This window comes from Copadichromis virginalis, linkage group LG22, assembly GCF_057382275.1.
Source record: "Copadichromis virginalis isolate Kocher_CV1m ecotype Utaka linkage group LG22, C_Virginalis_male_GT1.1, whole genome shotgun sequence".
In the NCBI taxonomy this organism is placed as follows: Eukaryota; Metazoa; Chordata; class Actinopteri; order Cichliformes; family Cichlidae; genus Copadichromis; species Copadichromis virginalis.
The window spans coordinates 23,931,185-23,951,470 of NC_140638.1; the positions used below are offsets into that span (position 1 = coordinate 23,931,185).

At 41.1% G+C, this 20,286-nt stretch overlaps 1 protein-coding gene across 1 annotated transcript in view; it reads right to left on the reverse strand.

The window, feature by feature from the left end:
- Positions 1–20,286, reverse strand: part of csmd2 (CUB and Sushi multiple domains 2) — a 280,093-nt gene that overhangs the window by 221,121 nt on the left and 38,686 nt on the right. The window contains exon 4 of the mRNA XM_085446711.1: positions 10,093–10,205. Coding sequence (XP_085302837.1) covers positions 10,093–10,205 — 113 coding nt within the window. The remainder of the gene's footprint in view (positions 1–10,092; positions 10,206–20,286) is intronic.

The following is a 20,286-nucleotide window of genomic DNA, read 5'->3' on the forward strand; positions in this document are numbered from 1 at the left end:
CTATCGATGCGTAGCCCCTTTTACGACACCCAGTGATGTCACATTCCTGCGTCCAGCTGTACTAATCGTCAACAGCAGGTGTGTTCGGGGAACCGGATTAGCGAGCTCACGGTTAGCGCGATGCTTTGGTCTTGGATGTGTCATTTGATCTTGGATGTAGTGAGCGACGTACGAAGAACGGGCCCCTGAATGCACTGAGAGGTTAACATCCATGGCTAGCATGAATAAGCAACAGACCTTTGTCTACAGCAGACGTTTTGACCAGTCATAGCAGGTGCAATTACTAGCATTAACATCTTTGTTCCATTTAGCAGTCCCGCTAAACCATGACAGTGAGCCAGCACGCACATTACCAGGGCCCTGAAACTAACACAGCTAAAGAGAAATGTCATGATTAATTTTACTAATTGCACCCGTGCTTTTCCCGCTGTGATCTGTCAAAAGGTCTGCTGTAAAAAAGCTCTGTACATGTACAGTGATATTCTTTTCATTAGGCTACAGAGAGATTTAGGCTAAAACCTGAATATTTGAATCAGATAGGGAGGACCAATCTGATCAAAGAATAAATACCTGTTCTGAAATGTCTGTACACAGGGAAGGAGGTAAATTTTGTTTAGTTTTTACAATATGAAAACCCAAGGAACCAGGAGAAACAGTCAAACGAAGTTGAAAAACACAGTTTAATCATCATAATTAAGTCTAATCAGAAACACAGGATCTACTAAAGATATATTTGGTCATACCTGGACAAATGGAATAAAAATCAATGAAAAACAAGAACATAACAAAGTCCTTTGTGGATAAAAAGAAACAACTCCAAATTAAGATGTATGTATGTGACTAATACCATGGCAGAGGTTATTTAACCTGACTTGTTTTGTGTGGTCTATAAATAGTTGCAACTATTAACAGACATCACTGCTGTAATTATAATGTATATTAAAACAAGTTCATTTAGGGTCGAGTTCAGGTAAATGTGCTCTGTTTAAACGTACTGGAGAGCTCTTAAATAATTCAGCAATAGCAAATGGAACAAAAAATCATTATCCTCTTAATTTATTTTGTGATTCATTTTATGACAATGCTGATATAAAACCATCATTTACTACCCCTTTCATCTATGCTTTTCAGATTCGCTGCATAATTAAAGCTTTAATTGTCATGGCAGCACAGCCAACTGATATGTCATGCTTCTCCTCTGCTCTCATCCCAACCGGGTGAAGGAAATGGTCTTAAGGGGGAATAATAATAATGACAATAATTATTATATCATCAGCAGTATCAGTTTATGGGTTCAAAGCATTTTTGCATTCACTTTGAGTAAGAAGCCAAACTGCCCCCAGTAAACACTGCAAAGGTTTTAGTTTTGACAACGCCAGTCAACGTGTGTATGTGAATGAGGTCTGTTGAGGTTATGAAGTATTTCCACATATTTTCTAGTAAAGGCGCCGAGTACCATGACTGCAGATAATTTCAGCTCACAGGAAACTGATCAAAGTCAGACAAGGGCAGATGGTGATGAATTAGGGCTGGGTATCGTCACTGATTTCTAGAATCGATTCAATTCCGATTCACAAGGTCCCGAATCGATTCGATCCACGATTCGATTTAAATCTGGGAAATTTTGACAGTCAGAGATATAATTCAGATCAGGACATTTACATATTTTTGTATCTATAAAAAGGAAGCTGACACTCTCAAGACTTTATCCAAGGTGTGAGCATCACAGCAGATGCCTTTGTGTCAAAGTAGCTGAAGATAAAACACAGAAAAACATGTAGGTGATTTTCCTGGCCTGGGATTTTATAAAAATATTCTGCAGTACATCAAAAACGAAAGAAAACCATTAATTAATCAACATTACCTCTGACGTTACAGCGGTTTTATTAGAGACATGGCTAAGCATTTTGCATTTTGAATAATTTTAAAAAGTTTCAATTTGTTCAGTATTGAACAGCAGAAATGAGGTTTTCTTTTCGGAAGAATGTAAAAGGGGAAAAAACAGCGGCCGACAGCGCTGTAAGCAACAGTAGACTTGTGTAACAAGCAAGCGAATAATGAAGAAAGCGAAACTGTTCGAGAGAGGGGGGGGGGGGGAGAGAGAGGGGGAGGGAGAGAGCTGCGCATCGCAATGGAAGCAAAACAGTAAAAGAGTGAATTCATGACGATGTTTATGTGAAGCGTTTGGATCTTCTTTTGCTGCTGATTCGGTCAATATTGTTTGGAGAGAGATCAAACTAACAGCTTTAGAATCAGCGCATAAAGGGCGTGAACACAAAGCGCGGACCCGGATCAGCGAGCTGTCGGCTTTCAGCCCCGACTGTGAGAAAGGCGACATCTAACTGATTCTGATCCGCGGGTCGCGCTGTGTGTTTAAGTCTATGTGCAGAATCCCTGTACCTGCTCTCATTTACTGTTTGGTGGTTCTTGAAATTTTGTGAGATGTCACCAGAGATTCTGGCATTTCGGACAAAATAAATTTATATTAAAAAATCGATTCAGGATTTTAATGAATCGATTTTACGTTATCCAAGCCAGAATCGATTTTAATCGATGAATCGATTATAAAAACCCACCCCTATGATGAATAGCGCACATGCAGCAATCAATATGGTCCATCAGGTACTTCTCAGTACGTGCCCCTAGTTTCAAAGGCCAGTTTTTTTACACATATGCTTTTTAGCCACTTTAGACCTAATTTTAAACACTGCCTGAAGATATCTACTCAGATTTATGGTGGCTAGCAAAAATGATCAATAAATTGACACATTTCCTCCTAAACCCTGCTCTTCTTGAATCCCTCTGTTTAATGGCCGTCGTGTTTTGTCAATCTTGCCTAGAATAATTGTTTATCCCAGTCAGACAACACTGTATAACATATTTGTTGTTGATACACTCAAAATCCAAAAAGAAGATGTAACTGTTTCATGTTTATCACATTATGCAAATAAATAAGAATCTATTATAGTGGACTTGAGCCTTCCAGCTCGGAATGAGCTGATAGAAAGGCCCTACTACTACTACCACTGCTACTACTCCTGCTACTACTACTGCTATTACCACTGCTTCTACTACTGCTACTACCACTGCTACTACCACTGCTTCTACTACTGCTACTACTACTACTACTACTACTACTACCACTGCTACTACTCCTGCTACTACCACTGCTACTACTCCTGCTACTACCACTGCTTCTACTACTGCTACTACCACTGCTACTACCACTGCTTCTACTACTACCACTGCTACTACTACTGCTACTACCACTGCTTCTACTACTACCACTGCTACTACTACTGCTACTACCACAGCTTCTACTACTGCTACTACTACTACCACTGCTACTACCACTGCTACTACTACTGCTTCTACTACTACCACTGCTACTACTACTACCACTTCTACTACTACTGCTACTACTACTGCTACTACCACTGCTACTACCACTGCTACCACCACTGCTATTACCACTGCTACTACTACTACCACTGCTACTACTCCTGCTAATATTACTGCTACTACCACTGCTACTACTACTACCACTGCTACTACCACTGCTATTACCACTGCTACTACTACTACCACTGCTACTACCACTGCTATTACCACTGCTACTACTACTACCACTGCTACTACCACTGCTATTACCACTGCTACTACTACTACCACTGCTACTACCACTGCTATTACCACTGCTACTACTACTACCACTGCTACTACTCCTGCTAATACTACTACCACTGCTACTACCACTGCTACTACTCCTGCTAATACTACTACCACTGCTACTACCACTGCTACTACCACTGCTACCACTACTACCACTGCTACTACCACTGCTACTACTACTACCACTGCTACCACCACTGCTATTACCACTGCTACTACTACTACCACTGCTACTACCACTGCTACTACTCCTGCTACTACTACTACTGTAATTTGTAATTCTATAAAAAAAAAGAGAGAAAAAGAGTAATGATAGAGAAACTGTTTACCATGCAAATACAGAGGCAGCAGCATGCTTGTTTTCACAGCAGAGGAAAATGTGTAGTGCATGTGTGTCCAAGCTCTCACACACAAACACACACACACTCACAGAGACAAAAGTGCATTCACAACCTGTCCAGTCCAGCAAGCGCTCAAGAAAGATAGGTGGGTAGCAAGACTGGAAATAACTACAGTCAGCAGTGGCTGGGGTAAGATATCAGAGTTTGTCAGAGATGTATTCAAAACCCATTTGCTTCATTACAAATGACATTCATCTGAATAACTTTTGAATCCAAATGCAATTTCCAGCGAATTTAAAAACCGTGCCTAATGCAGCTACTGGCAGTTTGAGACCATGCTGACATTTAAAGTGACCACTCCCTTTTCCAGTTTTACATGGAGCCAGACAAGAGTCAAATATTGCACACCCAGTTTTTTGGGTTTGTGTGTGTGTGTGTTTTACATGAATACTGTACTTAATTGAGGTAATCTGTGTCTCTGTAACAGTTGCATGGTACTGTTTTCTATTTTTGGCATGTTTGTCAAAGCTAAGTAAAAAACCTCCCTAGCAAAAGTAATGCATGTAAAATAATAATAACGTTAACCTAACTGTGTGCTTCACCCCTGTAAGTTGTAGCTGTTCCAATATTCAACTAATGCTCACAATGTGGACTAAAACATAATTTTTTGCCAAAACAGAATGCTTAAAAAGAGCAAGGAAACACTGTGAGAAAGGTATAAACATTTGTAGAAAAAAGATGGCAGCTAAACTTTACTGAATTTTACTACATTTCTCTAAACAAAAGCAATTTTACCAAAGCAAGTGGCAACAGCATCCAAGAAAAGCATCTCTTTCAGCATGTTGTAAAACCTCCTCAAGCCCTCACAAACACACAAACAGGGTGATAATATACCCCTCGCTCCAATGTGTATTACTCCCTGTGGAGAGAAAATGGAACATTAGGATTTGCAGGATTTGATCCCAGTCTACACTCTCCTCTTTTGCCTCTGTCATCACACTTCCATTTGGCCAATATCGAGACTTAAGAGGACGAGCCTCATTTTTCAATTAGGCACTAAAACTCACTCGTTCTTCACTGCTCTCTCATCATGCTCATCTAGTCACCACTACCTTCTTCCCACTCAAAATAATAGAGAAGACAGAGGGAGAAAGGGTGGGGTGGGGGGTGGGGGGTGGCGGGGCAGAGTGCCACATAGAGACAGTATTGTAGATCAGCTCTGATGAGTGCGGGAGAAAAGCCGCTTAGCTGGAGTGACTCCCTCCGCTGCTCTTTTACTCACTTTCAAAAGAAATGTGACTGACTGTGATGACATTATAGCAAATCATTTCAACACATTTAATTTTTTGTTAAGTCTCCCTCGTTAAAACACAACAAACTGACGCACTTTTCGAATGTAAAACAGTATGGAATTAAGTAATAGTGGTGATATGGATAAAGGTGAGGCTGGTTAATAAAGTTTGCACTCATAAAATGTTATATACGTCTCTTTCCCCCCCTAATTTCAGACACCTGCAGTGACTTGCTGAGGAAGCAGACTAAAGAGTCAGACTGCCTGAGTCGTGCAGCAGGGCTGGCTGTGGGTTGCTTTTTTTCTTTCAGTGACCCAGTTGGGAGGCACATTGACTATGCAACAAGACACAGACTGAAGACAAACTTGGCAGCACATGACTGGATAATCATCACAGTACTTTCATATTAAAAAGATGGGGAGGGCGAGCGAGTGATAACATTAGGGAACATGCTACAGAATATGGAAAGCATCAAGGATGAGATTCAAGGTGCAGCAGAAGCAGGAGGAAAACAGGCAATGGTGGTTTGCAAGGACTGCAGCAAGACGCTGAGCGATGGAAGTTCATATTTCAAGAAGTGTTTCTAATGTTCTTTGCCTCCGTCTCTATTGCTACAGATTAAAAAGGAATAAAGACTTTAGAAAGATATGGAGAACAGAAAGAGAGGAATAAGACGTTGGGGAGGGGAGAAAAAAAAGAGTCTGGTGGTTGCTATGGCGACCAGAGTGGTCTCGGCCATTACGCAGTGTGTTGGGGAGCTGGACTGTGCAGCACTTAGGCTTATTGCAGTGTGGGCTGAAAAAGAAGAGATATATAATATAGACGAGAGGGGCTCACACCAAAATGGTGGCTGGTAAGCACAGTGCTAATAAAAAAAGGGGGTTGAGTACTGAGGTGCTGAGGAAAGCCAATCAGGCTGAGCAAAAAAAGGAAGAAAGAAACAAAAAAGGTTTATCTCATTCGAGAAAATGGGAAGAGATCTAGTGGGTGAAACCAAAACACACAGACACAGTGATGTCCACATAGCTATATATATATATATATATATATATATATATATATATATATATAGAGAGAGAGAGAGAGAGAGAGAGAGAGAGAGTCACTGATCCCCTCCTACAGCAATCAAATACAAACACTCTGCTAGTAACAAAGCCAAGCTACCATCTTCAGCTAAGCAGTGGAGTCATATATAATAACAAGCACAGCAGCTTATAAGACAGCAGCTCCCTGTACTTGCCTTTAAGATTTGGCAAATGGAAGCACAGTTAATTTCAATTATCTTTTTTCTTGATTAAAAAAAATAATCTAAATGTTGTCATCATTCATTTCCATGATTGAAGATGTTTCTTCCAGAAGAAAGGGTTCTCTGGTTGTTTTTCCCCCTGCATATCCTCTACTGCAATATCATTCCTGTATGGCACAGCTGTACTGTAGTTATAAAAACAACAACAACTAAAAAAAACAGCTTATATGGGATATAGAATAGCTAGCAAAGCTATATAAATGCATACATGTTACTGCTTATTTTTATATTTGCATATGTAAATCCAAACCACACTGAATAGAATTCTAAAAAGATGTAAGTTTAAGGTGAAAATCATTTTTCATATTTAACAAGCTGGAATCACAGCAGAGGCGTGATGCAACCAAGGTGCATTCTGGGTAATGCAACCTACAAACAGCTGGCATTCTTTACTTGTGTAAGTTCATTATTCACAAATCTGCTTTCCCTGAGGAAAAGATTACACCTACGACTTGGACTAGAACTCTTATATGGAGGGAAAGTAAACAAAAAAACTGAGAGAAAATGATGGAGATACAAAAAGAAAGATGGATGCAGGTAACATGTCGTTTAACAGGGTGATTATGATATAAACTTGGTACATGAAATACAGTAGCTACACTTAAGATGAGCTTGGCATATAGTTATAAAATGTGCTTGCTATGAGAAAACAGAAGGAGATTGTGTAGAAATCCATTATGCATACAGTCTTGTGGCTGCCCATTGCATTTTACTGCAATAAAAGAGGGTTAGTGCAGAGAATAAAGACTGGTCATGTGCAGTGTTCCTTGTTGATATGTGTATTTGGCTCAAATGGAGTGCAACAAGCTGCTTAAACGCACAACAGTTTTGGAGACAAAGAATACAAACTGAGGAAAGGGTAATCTGATATGCTGAGTTCATGTGAGAAATTGCTGAAATTGAAAAGGCAAGAAAATGAATGTCACTTCATTCATAGGTATAATTTAAACTTCCACCTGGCAAATGGCAGATACAGGTGCGTTCCTGAGATGAGACGGTGTGATCGCTGATTATGTACAATCTTTGGTCAGTGCCTGCTCTTGTTCCCTGCTGTCTATTTCTGCACATTTCTAACTGTGAGCTAATCAAATCAAAGCAGGGAAATACCTCTATGCCAGCAGCTTCTGGTCAAACCGACTTTAAATGAAGAGGCACAAAGCAGTGTGTCAGCTTCCATGACTTCTTCCTGCTGTTTCTTGGCTTCCAGGGTAGTTCAATTGCCGAAAAGTCATTTGAAACTTCACATTTCTCTCACAGCTTCCAGGTATGAGGTTGCCAAACATTAAAAAGCAGTGGAAAAGATCTATTGTGAAATATAACTGGGAGAAATTAAATTAAAATGCAAAATCTCTTCATCTCTTCACTTAATGTTTTACACAAAATCTAATAAAAAAAACAGGTCTGTTTCGTGTTTAGTGTTTCATTTGGTCACCGTGGAATAAACGAGTGACCAAGCTGCTGTTAGGAGTTTGCTGATTCTTATCATTGTTAATTTTAATAAGTAACTAAATAAAATCGATCTAAGAATGGAGATTCATTACCTCTAGCCTTTGTACAGTACCAGGAGACACTCCATGTGTGCCAAATGGTAAAATGGTTTTACAGGGAAGAGCAGAACAGATTGACACAACTCCATGAAAGGAGGAAGAAAAAGGGTGGTGGCTTCACATCTAAGAAATTAGGGATAAGAGATGCTAAAATTCTGATGTGCATATACTGTGTAATACAGGCCAACTGTGGGTGGTCTCCTGTCCATTCAGTTACAATAAAGCGCTGCTATGCTTTATTTCCTGTATTTTTTACTCTCCAATTAACATTCACTCTAACCTGCAGGGCAGCACCACATGTCAGCTCAACAGGGCCCCTCTCTTTTTCCCTATAGAGGGTCAGTGCAATTGGTCTTGCCAATGTCATGTGAGCTGGGAGACAGGTAATTACGGCGTTGCACTCATTTCCCCTGGTGCTCCACAGGTTTGCTATCGGCTAGCCTCTGTTGTACCACAGCCACCCCAAGATGTGCATTCATTTTTTTCCCTTCAGATCCCCAAAACAGCAAGCACTGAGGCACCATTGAAGGTTTAAAGGGGGCAAATTTACCTCAACTTAGTAGAGTGATCACTGTAACTTTTCCCCCCCCTATTATCAAATGTAGCATCGAGTCATGAACAAAAAACGGAGGATTTACAAGGTTGAAGGGAGTAATTTACACAGGTAACATTTATCAAGTTTAAGCTGTTTCCCCCCTAAAAAATGGTCATTTGGAATTGTTACGTTTTTGGTTATTCTTCAAGTAACAAATTCTTATTAGCCCGGTGATTCTTTTTCACAGAATCTAAAATTTGGTGTCCAGAACACGGTCAAAAAAAGGAAATGTATTGTACAGTGCGGGTTTTTGAACGCTTAGCTTTGAGATGTGCTAATGAAAGACTGTAGATCAATAGAATAACAATTTCTACAATCATTTTTGCACTCAGAACTACTGAAACAACAGGGGACCAAGCACTGGGACAAGTTTAATGCCAGTGTCAACACTTAACAAGTGGATTCACGCAGCTTTATTGACATGTGCTATCAGCAGTACAGTTTGTGCATAGGGGTAAACGATTGCTTACAGTACAAAGCAAAAGTAGTTGGTCTAGCAGTGAAACTGTTCAAACTACGAAACACAAAGCATCTGCAGTCTTGACATTACTTTAGTTGCCAATGTAGTTTTGCAAACTTATTTGCAGCAAGAGAGAGTTAAATCATCCAAGGTCAGAAGCTAGACACGACTGGCAGTCTTGTACCCACTAGTGAGAAAGAAAGATGCAATGTCCCAATTGCCTCCCAGTGGAATTAACAAACAGACTCTTTTATTTGGCTTTACATAGTTACACAGTGTGGTCTTGGGCTTTCTGAGTCTACTGTTGTTGCTCCAATGAGCCACATCCCTGCATTCACAATATCTCAAAAAGACTGACAAACCCATGTCAGGTAATTAGCCTAATTAGTCACTCACTTGTATTTTCTTCTCCCTAGGCTCACCGCTACTCCTACATGGAACTGAAGCGTGCTATCATTAATATCACCTCGCCATGGATCATAAAACACTGTATGTCACCATGATAAAAGTGCTAGCTCTAGCATGAGAATGGACAAATGATAACCCATACTAGTCGGATAGAATGGCTTTAAATTACACTACCAGATGACTGAATTAGTTGAGTACCCATTGGTTATTTTGTACTGCAATGACTCACCCATTTTCAGCCCTTTTGTTACAATAATCAAGAAACTTGTCTCAATAGCAGCAATATCAACAGTGTTTGAAAAATAGCATTATTTTCTAAATTTTCTGCATAAATCGCTCACAAAATACATTTTAAAAGTGACTTTTAGAACTGAAGATTTTTTTAGATTCAGTTTAAATGAAACATCGCATTGAAAGACATTAAAGTAAGCTATAATAGCGGGTATTCTATGAAGATGGAAGTTGAGTTACCTTCATATGCAGCTTTGAATCCCTGCCCGCTGACCGCATAGTCAGAAAGCAGCCACAGTGTGAGCCTGGAGCCCGTACTCACAATTGGTGGAGGCAGCTGGAAGCCAGTTAACCTAAGAACAAGTGGACAGAAGGACATTAACGGTGAGACAAAAAAAAGAAAAAAAATTAAGATCCAATCAATAGCACAGTTGGTTGCAAGGTCAGGTATGAAGCCCACTTCCATCACACCAGCTTCTATTAAGCCAGCTGTTACCTCAGGCATTCAAGGATCACTTTTGTATAACGAGGCTCTGAATCATCAGCAAATTATTAAAATGCCAAGACCTCAACAAGACAGTTAACTAATTTCTTTCCATCAGCAAAGACACAGTAAGTGCAATCATGTATTCACAGTAAATTAGAAACCCAGCAGCCAGCAAACAGATAGCAAACATACTGTCAAACTGATTCAACAATCATTTCTAATAACCAAGCCAGTAGTTTGCAGATTATTACATATATTACATGGCCATGTGTCTGGTAAAGGCGCTGGTGACTCTTTAAAGCTTTTTCCACTTTCCCCACCAGCTTGGTGAAGCAAACCTGCTTCTAACTATCTATTTATTTTTTAATGTTTTCATTTTAATGTGAATATTTAATGAGTTTTACTTGTAAATATAAATATATCTTTAGCCCTCTTAACCTTGGAAACTGTCCTCCTCCTTCGCAGGACTCCCAATTTAATAAATAAGAAATAAACATATGCTCACTGCTGCGAGTATGAAAACACAGAATATGATAAAATGCCAAATAACACGACAATCAATAAATGATTTGTTAATTATTGTGATCCAGATTTATACACACTAGAACTCTGAAACCTCTTTTGCAGATTGGTGGTTGCCTCGGATTTGTCCGTGTCACACGCCGTGAATAATGCGCATAATACCAAACAATATTCTCTCTCCGAGAATAGATGAGATCGCATAATGCATACCACAACACATATTACTTATGCATTCATGATATTTGATGTTGTGGCCAAGTGGCCCAGGTGCACATGACGCACACACACCCCCGGACCATGACAGGCCACACCGAAGGCAGTGGCAAAACATTGGCAAGGCACATGAATGCACATTTAGGAAGAGTTCTTACATAGTCAACCAGAAAAAAAGGGTATTGGAATAACATTGTCACCTCTGTTGGTGGATCTGTTTATGTAACATGTGGTACAACGCACAAGCATATTTAAGATTATTTCAATATGCCTACATTTAGCCTGGAACGGAGAGTTTTCTGTAATAACAACCAAATTCTATTTCCAAGTGGGCCAATTCTAACATAATTCAGGTGTTTTCCTATCTCTGAACTGATACAGAACAGTGCCTTTACAAACAAAGTCTCAAAAACTAAACCAAACTTTCTCTAGCATTGATAAAGTGAAGTGCTAAAAAAGATGAGCTTTTGAGTGTTAAGGAACATCTCGCTTGTGCTGGGCTGGACCCCCTTTTGGCTTCAGAACTGCCTTATTTCTTCATGGCAGAGATTGAGCAAGATTCTGGAAAGATTTAGGTCCATACTGACATGATAGCATCACACTATTGCTGCATATTTGGTGACCACAGATCTATGACTCAAATCTCCCTTTCTGCCAAATTCCAAAGATGTACTGAGATCTGGTGACTGTGGAGGCCATTTGAATTACGTGAACTCATTGTCATGTTCAAGAGACCAGTTTGAGGTGATATGATATATGATCCTGACATGACACGTTATCCTGCTAGAAGCAGTCATCAAAGGTGGCTACACTGTTGTCATAAAGGAATGGACACAGTCAGCAACAACACAGGAAGGCTGTTGCATTTAAATCAACACCAATGCTCAGTTGGTACTAAGAGGTCTGTGAAGAAAATATCCCTAAATCCCTACAAGACAACAACAACACTAGCCTGAATTGGTGATATAAGACAGGAATGATCCAACAATAAAAGCCACTCAGTTAAAATCAAGAGAAAATCAGGAGTATGAACTGCTGACAGAAGACAGCATGGATCCATGTTTCAGTTGTTTTCTGATCCTACCATCTGAATGTCTCAGCAGAAACTGAGACTCATCAGACAAGGCAACATTTTGCCAGTCTTCTCTTGTCCAATTTTGACCAGCCTGTATGAACTGTCCCTGTTCTTTTTTGGCACCCAGTGTGGTTTTTTGCTGCTATAGCCCATTTCTTTCAAGGCTGGATTCGCTGTGCATCTGGAGATACTCTTCTGCATACCTTGGTTGCAACGAGTGCTTATTTGAGTTACTATTGTCTTATTATCAGCTCATATTAGTCTGGTCATTCTCTTCTGACATCTGGTATCAATGAGACATTTTCGCCCTGAGGAATACTGCCTACTGAGTATTTTCTCTTTTTTAGACGTTTCTCTGTAAACCATATGCAGGAAAATAGATCACCACTCTCTGAAATAGTCAGATTAGCCCATCTGGCACCAATAACCATTGAAAGTCGCTTAAATCATTCATTGCATGACACCAGGCAAGGCAGTCAACTGCTTGGAGCCCCATGCCATTTGGGGGACCCAAAGGGCTGACAAACTTTAAACTTCTGTTTAAACCTAATGACTAATAGATCCAGAATGTGCTAAGACAAAATATCTCCCACACCATTACACCACCACCACTAGTAGGAACCAAAAACTAACTTTGTATCTTAATTTTGTTACTGGCAGCCTATCAGAAAAAAGACATAATTTGATCTCCTTGACATGGGCCAAAAACTTATGGTAGGGCAGGCATAGACATTTGAGGAAACTGGACAAGTGAAGACAGAAGACAAAAAAACATCTACAGCAAATGAACAGGATATGCATATGAAATATGAAAAAACTCTGTTTTTCTTTTCATCTTTTGCTGGTTTGGGGGATCTTATTAAAACTGATGACATTATGAAAGCAGATAACTATAATCAGAATTAGATTTACAATGCAATATAATCTACAAAGACAAACACGCTGTGCAGTAAAAGCATACCTGGAGAGAAACACAACCCCGACCTGAACATTACTGAAGCAGTGTGGGATCATCTTGACACAGAATATAGCAAAAGCTCACTTCAGTTACTAGCTGTAGCCAATTAGCGAAATAACGAAAAAAAAACCCATAACCTTGTAGCCAGCAAACCCAAAACTCTGTTGGGAGCATGCACACATTGTATTTACTGCTTTCTGTATCATAAGATACAAGCTAGGTAGCCATTATATACAAATAATAAAATATAAACCTACTGACCTCAGTAATTTATTTAGTTATAATCCAGACTTCCCCAACTCCAAATCTATTTTTGTGGTTGTTGTTGTTGTTGTTGTCCCCTCCCTTCCCACCCCAAAATTTAAACTAAATAGTTTCACTGGCCGATATTTGCTTCCTGATGTACTTGCACAACGTGTGTATGGTTCAGTGCCCCCTGGTGGAAAGAAGGTAAAACTGTATTTTATACTTTCTTTTTTGGTTTATCAAAAACTACTTCCAGGGGTATTTTGTTTGTTTGTTACCAACACAAATTAAAAGGCCACAGTTTGCATTCAAAATATACAAATGTAATAGTGTCAGATAGGAAAATGTCAATGTAAATGACATTTTTTCGCCATCATATCCATGTAAGGTGAAGATTGAACCATGTGAAAAAAAACCCCAAATCTATCAAAACTTATGTACTTCTGTTGCTACTTCTTTTGGACATTTAACCTTTCTTATTCTTCAACTCTATGACTCTTTTACACCATTTCCCTCTCCATCTGTGCCCATACAAGCTGCTCTGAATGGCCCGGCATGTGAGTTGCTGTAGATGGTAATTCTTGTAGATCTGTGAAACAATCCTCGCTTCTGTTTTTTTTAAAATTGATTTATTTTATTTAACTCACAACTATGCACTTCAATCTGCTACTGGACTTTCTGGCTCGGCTTTTGCACCTTCTGTTCTCACTCACAAGTCTGCCATGCGCCTACTGCTTGACAATATACTCGACATTGAGGGACGGAAAGTTGAGCTTTTTGTAAATCTCGCAAATGAAGTGAACAGAAATGCTTTTAGAAGCTCCCACTCCGAGGTCTGTTTGAGCGGACATCTCAAACTGAGCACACACAGGTTCCCCTTGCATCTAGATGCAAAGTATCAATCATTGTTTGACTATAGTGCACCTAAGTGAAAATAGTTTAGATAAGTGAGCCTTGTCTTATTATGGCCTGCTTCCAGCAGCACTTTTGCAGGTTGCGCTATTCAATCAGTGTTTACCATCCACACAACAGAGATGCCCACATATGCATGCTAATTAAAAATTAAAAATCCAGGTGTCCATTGTGTCCATTGTTCATTTGTGGCCAGTTACCACAGACTGATTAATCTGCATACAGTAATGACTGTGTGCATGCACGCGCGCGTGTGTGTGTGTATACGTTTTACATCCCTGATTTACAGATTCTAATAACAGAATATGTTGCCCACCTAACTTTTAGCTCATCCTTGAAGTTTCCCTTCAATTTAAAACATCCTCTCTCTCTCTCTCTCTCTCTCTCTCCCTAACTCACTGCCTGTGTATCCCACTCTTTACAATCTATTACATTCCCTCACTTTTATCTCTTAACATTAAGAGAGGCCTCTGTGTTTCAACTAATCCTTAAGTACCACACCAGAGGTGGGAAAATTGCAAAACACCAGAACTGGAGGGATGTGTTGGACCAAAAAAAGGTGGAGAGGACTTTATTAAATGTGTGATTTCACTCCTCTCTGTGCGACACACATAGGGGGATATCAGCTAAATGATGGGACACATGTTCATGCAAATGGCTCCTTCGCTGACCGCAAATTGACTTGGAAGGCAGCCATCTTGGTTCAGCAGGCAGGGCACTGCCGTGAAAAGGGGGTTTGACAGAGGGTATCATGGAGCAGCTAGAGAGGGGAGCAAACTGGCCTCTTGCATAAGGCAGAAATGTCCCTGAATCATATTTCCAAGCTAAGGGAAAAGAAAATGGATACAGTTGGGAAGCACAAAGAAGCTGACTTCACAAGCAGAGGTAGATTAAATTTTGCAGTGTGATATGGGCTGTGGCAATCTGAGGAATGCAGCTGCTATTGTGGGCGGGGGGAAACAGCTGGGGGATTGCCTGTTATCAAGGAAAAGATGCGAGATATGATTGCAACCGAGCGATACAAAAGAATGGATTTGCAGCACAGGTATCTCAAGTGAGTGGTAAAGTGACGGAGGGAGGATGAAGGAGAGTGAGGGACACGGGAGGAGAGAGAGACACACACAAAAGTTAAGAAAAACGACGCTGTTATGGGAAATCATTGGCTGCTTCTATTATATGGAATGCTGAGTAATATCAGAAATTAGGTCCTCCCGTGGAGAATAATAGGCGTGTCCGTGCATGGCTGCATCCAAACAGAAGAATATATGCTGTGTGTGTAAGTGTTTACATAAGCTCTCGTGTGTGCGTGCATATGTGTGTGTGTGCGCGTGTGTGTGTGTGTGTGTGTGTGTGTGTGTGTGTGTAGGCATGGAAAAGAGCAGAGGTCTATTAAGAGGGCTTTCCACCTGACTGGCCTCAGCATCATCTCAATGAAGAACCTCTGCTTCCAATTATCCCACCACTACCCACGGGAGCGAGAGCAGGAGAGACGGACAGATGGAGGATGGTAGACAGGGTAAATGTGTAAGAAAGATGGCTGCATTGAGGAGGACTGGAGACGCTGCGATGAAAGAAAGGCCCGCTGAGGAAGACGGGCAGAACGCAGGCTGGCATGGAAGGCGAGAGGGGCGGATGCAGACACCTCAACAGCCATGAGATGGGCTGAGGATGAGGTAGAAACTCCACGGCTAATACAGGAGTCACAATTAGGGAGACGTGTGAGCACACACGCATGCTGTTTTTAATCATTCAAATTTTTTTGAGCGGGCATGTGTGTGTGTGTCCTCTAAAAGAAAAATTAATGCATATTCACAGCTGTAAACCGACAGGGACTAAATCAGGTCATTCATCCTTTAATCCTATGCACTTTGTGAATGCGTGTGTATGTGTGTGTATATATGTGTGTCTGTGTGTTTGCAGGGTGGAATGTAACTACAATGCTGATGCAGCTTATTTTCTCCCAGAAGGAGGGAAGAGGGAAGATAAAAAAAGAAGGAAAAAATAGATACAGCAGCAAGATTTTGATGGCTGAGTAGAGGGGAGACATTAGCCAATAAATGATGGGTGGTAAGAGAGAGACATGGGAAGGAGGGAAGGAGGGAGGGAGGGAGTTGAAGTGCAGAGAAAAAAAATAGGTGTGTATTTCTACACGTGTTTGTGAAAGTGTGTGTGTGTGTATGTGTGTGCGTATTCTTTCTATACGAGACCCTGTGCAGCTATATCTTGTCAGTGGTCAAGGCCAAGGGCTGATGCTCTCCTGTGCTCTGTAAGCTCTAACTCTCCACTGACTGCCTATCACACTAAAAAGCAGTGCTTTGAACTAGTGCCCTACCACTGCAAAACACACTCACACACACACACACACACACACACACACACACACACACACACACACACACACACACACATATATATATATATATATATATATATACATACATACATATATATATAAAACACCCAGCACGCCCCTGCGGGCGGTTTATCCTTCAAGCTCGGGTCCTCTACCAGAGGCCTGGGAGCTTGAGGGTCCTGCGCAGTATCTTAGCTGTTCCCAGGACTGCGCTCTTCTGGACAGAGATCTCCGATGTTATTCCCGGGATCTGCTGGAGCCACTCGCCTAGCTTGGGAGTCACCGCACCTAGTGCTCCGATTACCACGGGGACCACCGTTACCTTCACCCTCCACATCCTCTCGAGCTCTTCTCTGAGCCCTTGGTATTTCTCCAGCTTCTCGTGTTCCTTCTTCCTGATATTGCTGTCATTCGGAACCGCTACATCGATCACTACGGCCGTCTTCTTCTGTTTGTCTACCACCACTATGTCCGGTTGGTTAGCCACCACCATTTTGTCCGTCTGTATCTGGAAGTCCCACAGGATCTTAGCTCGGTCATTCTCCACCACCCTTGGGGGCATCTCCCATTTTGACCTTGGTACTTCCAGGTTATACTCGGCACAGATGTTCCTGTACACTATGCCGGCCACTTGGTTATGGCGTTCCATGTATGCCTTGCCTGCTAACATCTTGCACCCTGCTGTTATGTGCTGGATTGTCTCTGGGGCATCTTTACACAGCCTGCACCTGGGGTCTTGCCTGGTGTGATAGACCCCAGCCTCTATGGATCTTGTACTCAGAGCTTGTTCTTGTGCTGCCATGATTAGTGCCTCTGTGCTGTCTTTCAGTCCAGCCACTGGTAGGATTTCTGGATATCAGCCACCTCCTCTATCTGCCGGTGGTACATACCGTGCAGGGGCCTGTCCTTCCATGATGGTTCCTCGTCTCCCTCCTCTTTCTTGGGTTTCTGCTGCCTGAGGTATTCACTGAGCACTCGGCCATCTTCCCAATGTGTATGTGTATATATATATATATATATATATATATATATATATATATATATATATATATATATATATATATATATATATATATATATATATATACATATATATATGCAGAAGCAATGAATGGCTCTAGTTAAATCTGCTGTGTATATTTTTAAGGCAAAAGAATATATCTTAAAAAAAAAGTTGATATAGTTGCTGGATTCAAAGCTGTGCCCACTGAGCACGCCTGTGTATGACTCATCACTAGCTCTACTTACAATTTATAAAAAGCTGACCTTGATGCCTGGTGGAAGTTAAAATGGCACTTCATTCCCCCCCCCCCCCTCACGCACACACACACAATTTGACTCCCCTGCTTAACAGGCAAAGTTTCACATGCAATTAGACTGCATCTCTATCAGCCTTCTTTCCCTACTTGTTGGGCGAGCTGTAATGTACCCCGTCACTTTGCCCAAGGGCATGATCTGGCCTTGATAGAGCTGCCTTCAGCTCTCTCGCTTTCAGTTCAAATTCTTGGCATTTAACGTGTATTAACAGTAATCATAGTGGATTTGCAGGAGCTGACACTTTTTTTTTCATTTCTATTAACCACTAAGTTTTCTGCCCGTTTAGCCTGTTAATTTCAGCTTAGCCGCAAAGGTAAGAGTGCATCAGCAGCATCAGCGATTTGGAAATCTCACACACAGCTTCCCCAAAACACATCAATATTTCAAACAGGGCTGATGTCTTTTTTTTTTCTTTTTTTTCGACTCAGACTAGTTCTTCCCGTCTCCATCGTGAAGAAAGAATGGGGCTGTGGCGCGCAGCTGATCATTAATATTCATACGTGGGTGACATCACAAGGTGTTTGCGTTTCGCGGCGAAACGATAAGGGGTGAGGGATCCTCTCAGAAGTGCCTGATGCTAAATGCTGATGGCGAGATAATCAACCACAGTCAGTTCCAGCTAAAAGACAAACTGCAGTGAAGTCATTAACAAGCTGGTGTCTCCAGAGAAAGAGAGAGCAACAGTGTGTGTTAGAGAGAGAGAGAGAGAGAGAGAGATAGAGGCTGATAAGAAGGAAACGCAGTGGAAGAGAAGGTGAGAGGAGGACTGAGATAGGAGTGGGAGGAGAAAATATTAGCAGAGACTTGAGGAGATTTGAACAGATGAAGTGCTCCAGAGAAAACAGGAACAAATAAATAGAAGTGTATGTGTGTGGGGAGGGGGGGGGGGGGGGGTGTTGGCTGTGAAAAAAAAGATAAAATGTGAAAACCTTTTTTTTCCAAGCCCGGGGGGGGGGGGGGGGGGGAGTGTGAGGAAAAGAAGTAATGAAGTAATGCAATAATGAAAACAAGTAAACTGTTTAAAGACTTTAAAGAGTCATATAATGCTTTTTGGACTGAAAACAAAAGAGGTGGTAGACACACGACTTCATCTGCACACAATATCTCAAGTAACGACCAGAGCTGGAATAAAGGATGAGGGAAATGATGGATCGTCTTCATTTTTCAATCTACCTATTACAGTGTGTTATTAAGACTTTTATACAAACTTGGACCCATGTGTTTACTAGCACTAAAGCATCTACAGGTCATGGAGTGCTTTTGACTGGTTTATCTAAACGTTATATACACTTTTTAACAGTGTATTTACATTCTCGTGTTATTATCTGCATCTTCACAGCACCATACTTAACTTTAAGGCTACAGAGCCGGTTGACCCCCATCTACAGGATATTACATGAATGTTAGCTAGAATGGGTGTGAATGAGGCATGTTGTATGAAGTGCTTTGAGTTCTCCGATGGAATAGAAAAGCAATACATAAGAACCAGTCCATTACTATTTAGTAGGCTAGACCCCATTTTACCTTCAGAATTGCTTTAATTCGTCATGGCAGAGCTTCAGTGAAGTGCTAGAACCATTTAGAGTCCACACTGGTCCATACTGACGTGACAGCATCACGCAGTTGCTGCAAATTCCTGAAACAAATCTTTCCTTCCACTTCATGCCAAAGGTGGATTGCAATCTGTCAACTGTGGAGGCCTTTGAGCACAGTGAACTCATTTTCATGTTCAAGAAACCAGTTTGAGATCATCTAAGTTATAATACTGAAAGCTACCACCAGAAGATGGGTTCACTGTGATCATAAAGGGACGGAAAGGTCAGCAACAATACTAAGGTCGGCTAAAAGATACTTGGTATTGAGGGGGCCAAAGCATGCCAAAATATCGCCCATACCATTACACCATTACAGCAGTCTGAGCAACTAAAGCAGGATGGAGCCACACTTTAATGTTGTTTGTGCCAAATTCTGAACCTAAGATCTGAATGTCGTAGCAGAAATCAAGTCTCATCAGACCAGGCAATGTTTCTGCAATCTGTTGGGTCATTTTTGTGACCCCATGTGAATTTTAGCCTCAGTTTCCCAGCATGGTCTTCTGCTGCTCTAGCCCATCTTCTTCAAGATTCCACTTTCTGTGCATTCACAGTATGTTCTTCATACCTTCTTTATGACAGTGGTTACCTAACTCACTGCCTTCTAGCCTTTCTCCTCTGACCTCTTAAATCTACAAGGCATTTTCACCCAGAGAAATGAGCGTTGTCTGGAAACCACAGAGATAGTTGTGTGAGGAAATCCCAACAGATCAGCAGTTTGTGAAATACTCAGACCAGCCTGTCTGGCAATAACTACCA